The sequence below is a fragment of the Toxoplasma gondii genome, chromosome VIII, assembly GCF_000006565.2.
Source record: "Toxoplasma gondii ME49 chromosome VIII, whole genome shotgun sequence".
Classification (NCBI taxonomy): Eukaryota; Apicomplexa; class Conoidasida; order Eucoccidiorida; family Sarcocystidae; genus Toxoplasma; species Toxoplasma gondii.
The window spans coordinates 2,795,663-2,807,190 of NC_031476.1; the positions used below are offsets into that span (position 1 = coordinate 2,795,663).

The window sequence follows — 11,528 nt, forward strand, 5'->3', positions numbered from 1 at the left end:
GTGTCTTCTGATGGCGGTTCACCACGAATTGGAACCTGAGAAGTATCTTCTCGTGGTGGATGACTGTCGGAATCGTCTCCAACATTTTGTTCTGTACCTCGAGACTCTCGAAAGCCTACTGTGTTGTCAGGAGCGGCTTTGTCCGGTGTCCGATTCTCATCATGGTGCCACTTGGCAGCGTGCGTCGTGCCCACGGAATGTTTTGACTCTGGTTCGGCAGCAGTATGTGCATGATGTTCACCATCTATGCTGGACCCAGTCGGTGGCTTGTTAGGTGTCCGAGCACTTGTGGCAGAGGTGCTTCGCACAGCCGACATCATGCGGGCAAAGTGTGCCCTCGTGAACAAGCTGTCGTGTCCTGGATCATTTCGAGAGGCCTGTGGATTCGGGGGCTCCGCGAGCTGCTCGCTCGAATGTTTTGCTTGTTCGCCACCTTCCATAGTTGGGGGAAAATCGCTTTTCTGTAGTCACTTTATGAGACAAGAGGTCTCGAACTACGAGGACTCTACTCCCACGAAATAGAGTTCTTCAGAGCAGACGTCAGGAAATATTGGGAAGACTTCAGCATCCTAGTGGTACCGCGAAGAAGGCCTCTGTGAGGCAGGTTGCCAATCATAATTCAAAAACGTCGCTTTGATTCATTCCTAACCAATCGCTCTTCACTGCCATGCTGCCGCAGCGAAACAAACCAAGAGAATGCTCTCGTGAAAGAGCAAACGAAACGCTCTTCAAAAAGGAGTCAGACGATAGATGCCATGAAAATGACCACACTGAAGGCTCTCCATAAGAAAATTTCCAAAAACCTGATTCATGCTTCTTACAGAACAGTGGAACTGAAATACTTGACGCTTTCCCATCTCGTTGCTTGCTCGCTAAGAGATATCCTTGGCCTCCTGGATACCAGTGGGGGTCAGGCAAGAATCGAAAGGGTGAGACGGGGTAAATATATACCTGTTTTGCCCCAGTCGCTGTTTACTAACATCGTCTACCATTAGATAACCTTTCGAGACATGCACACTGGGAGACCCAAATTCGGGAAAACACATCACATTCAGTCACCGCAAAATCACGGAGCAAAGACGCGCTTGGGACTGGAAATACATGCATGGCTTCTATACGGCCCCAAGCCTCACTTGTTGAGGCAGCTTTCAAACACCCTATACAGCCATATTTTGCTTCTCGAATACTTTTGGCAACGATCGTGACCGCCTACACTCCCAGTGAGACATAAATTACTAAGGTGTGGCGGAGGTGGGCAAGGTCAACGGTGGGAGGGACGAGCAGATCGTCAACCACGTATCAGTTCGAACTGTGTCCGGAAGCTCGCGTTACCGCTTGCTGGCGACAGAAATCTGTTGAGTGTTTCTTCTCGAATCTAACGCTTACTGTTGGCTGACGACGTCACTTGGTGCCAGGCGTTTCTATGTTGGCCAATAACAAAAGTGTTCTTTCGTTTCCGTACAGATGACGCCACTACACATGGATATGGCCGTATTCACACGGGGGAAACAACACCTGATGTTATCATCATGAGTGCGCTGTTTGCCGAGAATCCGCGAAACGTTGTCCTGTGCCACCAATGCCAGATATTATCTCCTGCGGAGGTGCGGAGGTGGTGTAACCACAGGGAGGCCGATATTTGCAACTATGGCAGGGTTCAGTGTCTGGTGCGAGCACTTCTGGCCTTCACAGTCCTTACAGAGCAGATGCTTCAGACCAAATTCTTCGATGCCTCTCCTAGGTCTCGCAAAAACTGGACTGATTCCTGCTGCTGAAAAATCACCCTCAACGTTTCTACGTTTCCGTGCGAAAACTGTGACGACATGTGATCTTACGTCGCTCATCAGCGCCTGGAATGCCCGTCTCCTTGCAACAAAGGCGTCCCTCATTCTTCTCTGTGCAGCATTATCGTCTCGAATAACTCTTGCTAGATCTGTTTCCTTCTCGTCCGAAGGCGGCGCCTCGTCTGAAATGTGTGCCAAACTGTTCGTGAAAGGGTTAGTGTTCAGATGAGCTGGAATGTCTTACCCAATTGTACATTTACAGTTGGGAACGGTGGGGGAGTCTGAAGAACTTGTATTGCTCCGTTTTGTGCCGTGTCCTCAAGTATCTCACACTCCTACCACATCTCGATCTAGCGAGGAAAGCAGGGCATTCTGAAGCCCCAGCTGGGCAAGCGCGCCAAAATTGCTCGTGAAGAGAGCAGCGGCAGCTGCATATATCAGCAAGAATATGCGAGACATCGGTGTTTGTTGGATCGCAGAACGTCAGACCCGAGTGACAGATTAACACCAAAGAAAATACGGGTCGTGAGGCGTGAGAACAGTGGTGGATTTCACGCGTTCTTCTGGCGTCGGTACACTGCAGTACGACACTGAAACGAGTGCCCGCGTCAGACAACGCGTAAAAGAAAGCACCGATACATGCTCGCTTAAGATGTTACTCGCATAGCGACCGGCAAGTGAAGATGTATTTTGGGCCCCCCTTCTTCCTAGTGCTCACTTTGGGCGCCAGAGCAGTGGACTGCGGCGAAGCGGGAGTGATCCGGCACGGTAAGAAGCGATCCTGTCTTGATTACCGCTTCACTGGATCACAGGCAAAGTTGCACACTGTCAATCAGACAATCTGATAGATAAAAGCCGTTTTATGGAATCCGGCTCATTTCAGATACCGGGATTAGCCGGCACTGTGGGTGAGTGTTGAGTCCGGTATGGTCCTGCGGTAATATGGGAACAAAGGCGCTCTGCAGGCGACGTGTCACCTTCAACGTTCCCTGTCATCAACGTTCACATGGACGTTCCAAACACGGACCCTTTGGAAGAGAAGCGTCTTGAAAAAGACCGGGAAAATATGGCGCGGGAGCTCGACGAGGTTGCAAGAGACTATAACCGCGGAATTAATGGTGATCGAAACAGTCTTACGCGACATGCACTGTGTCATAAACCGATCCGCAGATTTCTTTCAGATTGCAGCGTTCCAGGTGGTGTAGACATATCACATTCATTTGTGCAACCCTTTCATCGCAGTCCTCTTTAGCGAGACCAAGTCAAGCACCTCGAACGACTTAGCCATCTGAGTAATGGACTGATCAGAAGGGCACTTCGACGACGGGCGTGACTTAGCATTCCGGAATGCCCCGTGTAGGAAGCCAATTGCGTCTCGACCAGCAGTACAAGGCGCCGACACTTGAAGCAACGTAGCTAACGGTCAGAGTCATCCCCGACAAAAGGGCATGCTGAGATTGTGGACACCCACCACAAGACCAACTTTGCTAGTGCGTCACCCTTAACAGTTGATATTATGTAGTCATGCAAGTCATGAACGGTCTCTCCAACGATTATCAGCCTCAGTTTGGCATCTATTCATATCAATGATGTGTCGGTTTCGTGTAGCAATCGCGTGTCTTGGCCGGTAGCCCTTTAACTACAGCAAGCTTTTCAGCCACAGGGGCATCAGATTCGTAAACTTTTCGCGCTCATGCCTCCGCCTTATTCGGGAGAAGTACACTTAGCAGTGCCTCTTGCCTGACGTCTTTGTTTGACTCGAAGTAGAGCAGTGCTGGTTCTGTCTGAGAGCGACTAAGTCAGGCGGCCTCTGCGGCATGTTACCGTCACCACCATGAAGAGCCCAAAGAGCGCTGACTTCGACAGCGTAAAAACCCTGAAGTAATTCTTGAACACGCGGTCATTTAACACGCGATATAACATGCCATGTAACGTCGTATTTTCGACGGACTGACTAGGTAACAGGACTGCGCCACGTGCAGTCCTGCGACACTCCCGTCCGTCCAACTGTGTCCGCCATTGACTTAACGAGACAACCATTGTGATAAGCCGCTAAGAGAGGCCTTCCCTCTGCCATTCTGCGCAACTTATGATTTAAAAAATGGTTTCTAGCGCTTCGATGGTGCCACCGCGCCACAGATGCCAGAAAGGCACGTTTGCTACGCTGTCGACGGCATGATGTATGCAGCGGCAGAACCGTGTCTCTGCAGAGTGTACGGAAGTCAACAGCCAACTATGATATGGCACCGCGATACTCTCGACATCAAAGTGGCCGATTATCAGCATATACGAACCAGCACTCCCAAGTTGTGATTTTTTCTGTTGTTGCACTCTGTGAATGCTGTGAGCAAGGAGCTGACTTCCGTTTTGACCCCTCGTTGCATACATGCAGATTGTCTTGTGAGTCCCAAGCGGCTGTTCGCATCACGTTGCATCTTGCCAACGGTCACAGAAAACAGGCATCAATGATGGAAAATATGTTTCTACAATTTCGTAAGGTTTGCGTTTCCTCCGTTTCTTTTTTGGTTTGTTCCTTGCGATGCAAAAGGCAAAACTCTTCTCAGGAGCGGTGCGGCTGTGGACTCAACGTGCCGCCAGTGGCCGGCTCTTGTGGTCGGGGTCGGCGTGGATGCGTTGATTCACTTGCTTGTGACCCCATGCTATAGAAACAGCATTGCACTTCGATTTGTACGGGGGAGAGGGTGACCCTGTGGCTTTCTCCACCCGTGGGATTGGCTAAAGTCATGTGTATCCCATCTGGCTGCGGCGTGTTCGCTTAGACGAAGCCAAGTCACTTTGCCACGGGCCGTCCCATCTTTATTATCAACCGTAACACGCCAACTGTGTCTCTTGTACGGATACACGTCCACACCGTTTGCAGATATCCTATCGTTTCTGCATATCGCAACTTGATTGTCTTACTAATTGGCTTCGACTGCCCGCCGTCCCCCATTTTCCGGGCTCCCCGCTTCAAGCCGATGCCTGTACGCACACAACTCACCTCGAATCAAATTATATTGTTTTGAGTGGTGCCTCCTTTCATAGAGTTGACTGGCGGCGCCCAATCTCCGATTTCACTTTTTTAGAGTTTTCACAACGATGTCATCTGCAGCACGGCTCGGCCTGAGCGGCCAGCGGGGGCTGTCTCCTCGTTATTCGTCACTTACACACACCGCTGGGAAGGCCAGAAGAGTACCAAAGAATGTACGCCTGTTCCACATTGAAGGTCGCGGGGCAAGACTGCGTATAGTAGCTGAACATCCTGATGAAGAAACAACTGGTTGGCTACTCGCCCGTGCAATCGAGGGTCTTGCGGAGAAAGGTAAGACGGGAGCAGGGTTCTTCGATCTCCTCTCAGCATGAGCACAAGAGAGAATACGTGTGAGGAAACGATACTGAGATTTGACGACCGGAGGTGTGTCTTGACGAGTAGCAACGCTTTGTATTCCTCTAGATGGTGTTGTTCACGATCATCCAATAAATTCCAGCCTTGTTAATCTCTTCCGACCGTTTGCAGGACTTGGAGATGGCCTTGTGGCACTTCGAACAGACCCGAGTGGTCCTCTTGGCAACCGGGATTGGGTGGATGTCTATTTGCAAGACATGCATCGCACCCTTGGTTGCTTGCCATTCGAGGACTACCTCCAGTGCGTGTACAGTGAACCAACCGGACCTCCAGAGGGTAACCTTGCTCCACGCCGTGAAAACACAGCCGGAGCAAAACTTAGCGAATCAATCGAATCGCCAGGTGGGAAAGCAGACCGAACGATCAACCTGCGTGCCAGCAAGGTGAGTGGATCAGCGCGACAACGTGCCCGGTGATACCTCAGCTTGGTCGCCAGAACGTAGTAGCGAATGGGTACACGATTCAGAAGCAGTGTTGACGTTCTAGATTTGTTACTTCACGGTGAGTTCACACCTGACGTTCGTTGCATGGACATTCCGTCACGCTTTCGCCGACAGCAACAGGCTTCCCAAAATCGATTTTTTTCTCATGCACACACTTCTGGAGAACAGTCTAGATTTTTCGTTGAGTGCTCCAGTGTTCGTAAGACAGAACGGGGTAGGTGTAATCTAATCCGTTTACAGCGACATCTCAGCGATATGCTTTCGTGTCGCAGGCAGCGTCCCGGCAAAATTCTCCTTCAGGCACTCGTGCGGCTGTGAAAGACAAGAGTAGGGAGGGGACCTCGTCCGAACTGCGGAGACGGAATACTGCATCCAGTATGAAGGCAGAGCCTGTCGGAGACTCATCGACTGCTGTTGTTGCTGTTGGAGGAAATACCGCTGGTACTATTGTTGCACATGCTTCTCCTCCCTCTTCCCCTCTTGCCTTGAGTGCTTTGGAGACTCCCCATCACGAGTCTGGAGCTGGTTACGAGACTTGGGTCCACAAGGGACAGAGTGACCATGAGAAGCAGGGTGTGTTGGAACGAAACTCTGAGACCACGCGCCAGGTAGCCACGCGAACATACACACGTTTTCCGCGATCAGGGGGTGTATCTGTGCGAGACTTTCGGGAAGAAGGGGTCATCGGACAAGGAGGGTTCAGCGTGGTGTATAAAGTGCGGAAGAAAGACACGGGACGCCTCTATGCACTGAAAGTTGTAGCAAAAAACAAAATAGCCCATGAACCCAACAAAATCCGCCGAGCGCTTTCGGAGAGAGATGTGCTCAAGCAATGCGACTCGCCGTTCGTCGTGAGGCTTTTTTGGGCGTTCCAATCGGAAAACCACTTGTTTCTTGTAAACGAGTTGTGTCCAGGAGGTACGTAGCTGCGTGACAGGCGGTTCGACATAACACACTTGCCATGCTCGGTGCTGGCTTATCGTCTCATCCAGCTTCTTTCCTGGGCCACAATGAGCTGTCGGAAAAACTACTTCTCCGTTGCAATATCTCAATTCGAGACTCAGTGCAGAAACGAATTTGTCCCGCCTGGTGTGTCGTGAATGGGGCGTCCATCGGCGCAAGTCTCCATGGCGACGGTTCTGGGCTTAGGGGTACATTGGAGGCAAGAATGCGTTGTGTGAGGCACTCGTATGCGTCGTGAAACATGAAAACGTTGTCACAGAGTGCGAGTTCACGTTTCTTTGTTCTTCTGGATCCAGGAGATCTCTTCCGGCTACTCCGGGAGTGTCAGTTCTTCCCCGAGGACGTGTGCCGTTTCGTCTTTGCGGAGGTTCTACTCGGTCTTCGTCACCTTCACGAACTCAATATTCTTTACCGGGACTTGAAGGCCGAAAATGTTTTGGTGGACCTGGACGGACACTGTAGACTCGCTGATTTCGGACTCTCGAAAACCCTCTCAAGTAGGCACTGTGGAGAGCGGACTTGTTTTTTCTAGAACAGTACATACACCGGCGTGGGTGTCTGACAGTGTTCACCCGGATGTGGGCGGGAAATGTGACCCGTTCTTTCTCATGTATACCATTTGGGTTGGAAGCCCAAGACGTGACTGTTACACACCGACATGCGTTCCCTCACGATTAGCGTCCTCGAAGAACGTTTCTCTGCGTCTGGATGGTGTCGTGCTCATTTCCTTAGAAATGCGCTTCTTGCCCCATTGATTGCATTCCAGTCTGAAGCGGAAACGTATAAATCGATGCCCGGTTTCATAAGTAGATGTCGCCGTGAGTGGCTAGTCACTTCAGTTAGGTATGTGAACGTTTCTTTTTTTTCCGAGACCTTGAACGACACAAACATGAACACGTCAATTGTCTGGAGTTTTCGACTGTGTTTCCCTCCTTTTCAGAGGGCCACCAGCGGAGTTACTCTTTCTGCGGAAGTCCAGAATATCTCAGTCCCGAGATGCTACTAGGAACGGTAAGCTTGTGCCCCCCTCTTTATTTTGATGGCAGATTCTAGGTTTCCGTCTTCTGAGAGATTCGGTCGCGAAGATGATGTTCCAGAAGAGGGATGTGACCATTGTGAAAAAATTGGTCGTTACATGGAATTTTGCGCCATGGAACACGATTCAGATCCTTTTTGTCCGCGTTTTCGTTTAACCACACGGCCGTCAGCCGACAAAATGACCCGTGCTTGCAGAAAACGCATGTTGAGGAAGGGAACGATACGTTTCGGCCAATGCAGAAGGCTGAAATTGAACACGAAGCCGTATGCAGATTGGCGTGTGAGTGCGCTCGCTGCTCTTATCCGATCAGGGCCATGACAAGACTTTAGATTATTACGGCATCGGATGTCTGTTGTACGAGATGCTGACAGGCGTCCCGCCGCATTACTCAAGCAACAGGAACTGCATGTACAGCCGGATTATTGAAGGTAATAGGAACGAGGAATCAGCAGGGTAGTGCATGAGTCTTGACAGGTCGCGATCAGACTTTTTATCACCCCCCTGCACCTTGCAAACGCAGCTGAGCTCACAATTTTCGTACGTACATCTTGTGACTGGTGTTGCCCCGGGAGCAGAAGACACACATGTGACTGGGTCACCCGTATGATCAACGCCCCCGATCCTCCATAAGTGCGTACCTGAAAGTAGAGGAGATGAAAATCGTTGTTGCTCAAGAGGTGTACCGTTGGCCCTGAAAAAAAGACGAAATGGAAACACTCTGTTTCGGTGACAGAGTTGACAGGTTTCGTACACCGTTTCTGGTTGTGCCTAATACTATGGACAACCTCCTTTTGATTGACGATGTGACTGTTTGGACACGATCTTACCGCGCAACAGTTTACGCGATGGCTGCGCACGAGTTGTGACCTCCAGGAAATCTTTCGTTCCCGTCGTCGTTGAAGGTGTCGCCTGAGGCAAAGGACCTTGTTGAACGGTTGCTTCACGTAGATCCTGGACGGCGCCTTGGTGCAGACCCGGGGGGCGTCGATTCAATTTGCGCTCATCCCTGGCTTCAAGGCATCGACTGGAAGGTCAGGAAACGAATGCGTCATCCGGGCAACTCTGGACTCGTGTGGCATCACATCGGCTGGCGCAAGATGTAAAACCTGATGCTGATGAACTGGGCTAAATAAACAAGGTTGAAATGTGGATAATTGCCTCCAGGGCCCAGACACGGCACATGAGGGATACCCCGGGAACTGTGGTTCCATTGATAGAAGTGCATTTTTTTCCAGTGGTTTGCTCAAACAGTCGACTGCACATCCAGTGAAAGCGTTCGTTGCATGTCCGAATGAAACTTAGACACTATTTCACCCTTACGAGGCGAACCAAATCTCCTCAATATCGCAATTAAACACGGGTGGATCAAATGGGGGGAGGAAGGGAGAAAGCAGGTTTGTTGCTCGCCCTGTCAAGGCCAATAGTTGTCAGATTCAAAGTAGAAGCGCAACTGACGGACTCAACTGATTTGACATTGGTCTCCATGTCGACTGACGTATTTGCAGCGGATTTCAGAGCGCGCGGCACCGAGTTTGTTGCGGCCTTACTTGCAATGGCAACGCTTGGGAATTGGCAGAAGTCCGTATCCTGTGTAAGCCTCACCACTTGCCGTTAGAACACTGGACTACAGAAAAATAACTAGAAATAGCTTGCACGGCCTGTGCAGTTGATTTGCTGTCTTAAATCGTGACTTCCAGACCGATCATCAGATTCCTCGATTGTGTGCCCTTGCTTCAGAAAGGCCTGCGCATCAGCGGCGTTTTAAAAGCGCGTGACCACATGGTGTATATTGCATGGTACCAGTGGCTACGGTAGAACGCAAGTCACTATTGGCTTGCCTAGCTTTGTACTTAGAACATCCGCGTCACAATAGTGGAGCCTTTGCTTGTGGTCTGTACACTAATGCTCGGATATATTTCGATGCGACGCACACAACACTATTACTAATCACAAGTCCGTTACCGTGGAATGAAGTCTCAATGCACATTGCCTCGTCGCAACCCAATCATCGGTGTGCAACTTTATTTTTCTGTCTCTATCCCTTCCTTGGCTGATGCATTGGGCTTCATGTGCAGCCTTCCTCGTGGCAAAACTATATCCGAAGGAAGTCCTTTTCGAACACTTTCGTCGTCAGATGTTCCCTGGGAGGCGCCTGCTACGTGCCCGTTTCGTCACTTCGACTGGGAAAACAAAAGACTTCTGAGCGAAGCATCTGAGCGCTGTTCCCTTGTGCTACCAACGGCGGACACAAGCGCCAGTGGGAGCTGTGTACAGTTCTCGAGCAGAAGCAAATGCTCACGCCTCACGAAACCCGATAAAGACAAGCAGGGGCGGATTATACAGCTGTACAAGCGAGCACAAAGCGTTATGAGAGTTTCTGGCGGTGCAGAACGGATTCCCGTGAAGACGAGGCCGGGCTCCCGTGTGATTCAGTCAGGGCAAGCACAGCAGCAGCCGGGCAACATTTTAGAACAGCGATACGTAATGGTAGGTCCCTCCGGTCGTTCCGTGACCGTATCTGTGGCTCCTGTGCTTAACCGTCTGCAGCCTTTCTTCACAGGCTCGGTTGCCGTAGCAATCCCATCTCACCGTGACGGTGAGCTTTCCATGGCAGCCAAGCCACCGATGAATTCACCCGTTTTTGAATCCATCGTGGTTCGCCCCGAAAAAGGCGACTGTGAAAGGCGGTAGGGAAAAGAGTGTGAACTGATTTACACGATGTCAGGTTATGATACTGCTTTGGAGGGGCTCATACGAATGTAGCAAACGCCACTACGGCAGCAAACATCTGGTGGTAACGTGACGGATGCCTCTAAAAAAACATACCCCATCGATATCTTGCCTCTTTATATGGCATCGAAGGACGTCTCGCTCCTCCATTTTTCAGAAGAATCGTTTTTCTTCCACAAAGTAGAGGCCGAGATGTGTGTCTGCTGCGCGCGTGCGACCACTTCCTTTGTCGGGGTGGCGTCGCTCCAGGGCGAAAGCTTGGGCAAGATCGGGTGTCGATCTGAGTGACGGAAACACAAACTATTTCCCTCATGGTTTCTCAGGGACAGCGTACGCAGTGGCAGGCAGGGCTTCTTTGCGAGCTTTCTCTGGAGAATTTCCCGGGGTAAACTGGAGCTGCAAGAACCATCTCCACGACAGGGCACCACTTGGGCGACATTAGGAGATGTGGTATGCCCGAGTACTGAATCGGACAAAGTAGACTACGGTCGGAATTGTTACCAGAGCGTATGGTTTCGTCGTCAATCGTTTGAAACCTGAAGGTTTCACGTGCCTCGGTGTGCACATGTTTTTGACGGGTCCAAATTCATGATTTGGAGAGGATGTCCAATGCAGCGACTCACACACCGCAGTTTCGTTCTGAAAATGAATTTGTTGTTACGACTGACTTTGCAAGCTGTTCCTGATGGACTGAACTGCACGAGCAGACGAGGCCGTCGTATCGCGTTGTATTTCTTGCAATGTCATTTGCATGGTGCTAAACTTGTGTGTAAGACCATGCAAAAGAAACGATTCAGTCGACTCGATACCGTCGCCGGTGCTGAGGCATCGATGGCAATCGCAAAGTACCAGAAATATTGCCAGGAAGTGCATACAGAAGTGCTTCCGACGTTTCGCAAAGTAAATACCGGCAAGATTTGTATTCGGGAACATCAAGTACATGCGAGAGGAAAAGCACTACGGTAATCCTCAAAGTAGAGAGTGCTCGAGTCATGCCAGGCCCTTCAGGTTGCAAAGAAGACGTCATTGGTCTGCTACCAAGTAATTCGAATAAACAGTCAGCAGTGCAGTGAGAAACTCAGTTACTAGCGACGAGCAGACGCTGACACCTTTTGGAAACGGAAACCACTGTACTACGCGACGACGAAGACACTCAGAGTCTG

General features: G+C 50.5%; 3 protein-coding genes across 3 annotated transcripts; 2 read left to right on the forward strand and 1 right to left on the reverse strand.

The window, feature by feature from the left end:
- Positions 1-1,540: 1,540 nt before the first annotated feature.
- On the reverse strand, positions 1,541-2,304 carry TGME49_233780 (hypothetical protein). Its single transcript, XM_002368185.1, has 5 exons — positions 2,124-2,304; positions 2,029-2,065; positions 1,836-1,966; positions 1,700-1,771; positions 1,541-1,645 (listed from the first exon to the last, which is right to left on the reverse strand). The coding sequence occupies exons 1-4, from the start codon at positions 2,241-2,243 to the stop codon at positions 1,712-1,714; spliced, it is 348 nt and encodes a 115-aa protein (XP_002368226.1). The 5' UTR covers positions 2,244-2,304; the 3' UTR covers positions 1,541-1,645; positions 1,700-1,711.
- Positions 2,305-2,405: 101 nt separating this feature from the next.
- TGME49_233792 (hypothetical protein) lies at positions 2,406-3,478 on the forward strand. Its single transcript, XM_018780374.1, has 5 exons — positions 2,406-2,552; positions 2,621-2,692; positions 2,750-2,902; positions 2,955-2,980; positions 3,037-3,478. Exons 1-5 carry the CDS (start codon positions 2,468-2,470, stop codon positions 3,115-3,117), a joined length of 417 nt encoding a protein of 138 aa, XP_018636769.1. The 5' UTR covers positions 2,406-2,467; the 3' UTR covers positions 3,118-3,478.
- Positions 3,479-4,883: 1,405 nt separating this feature from the next.
- On the forward strand, positions 4,884-10,326 carry TGME49_233790 (serine/threonine protein kinase AktR, putative; the record flags this gene model as incomplete). Its single annotated transcript, XM_018780373.1, has 9 exons — positions 4,884-5,106; positions 5,302-5,573; positions 5,906-6,551; positions 6,893-7,093; positions 7,537-7,607; positions 7,946-8,063; positions 8,509-8,666; positions 9,141-9,226; positions 9,711-10,326. 9 exons carry the CDS (start codon positions 4,884-4,886, stop codon positions 10,324-10,326), a joined length of 2,391 nt encoding a protein of 796 aa, XP_018636768.1.
- Positions 10,327-11,528: the final 1,202 nt, after the last annotated feature.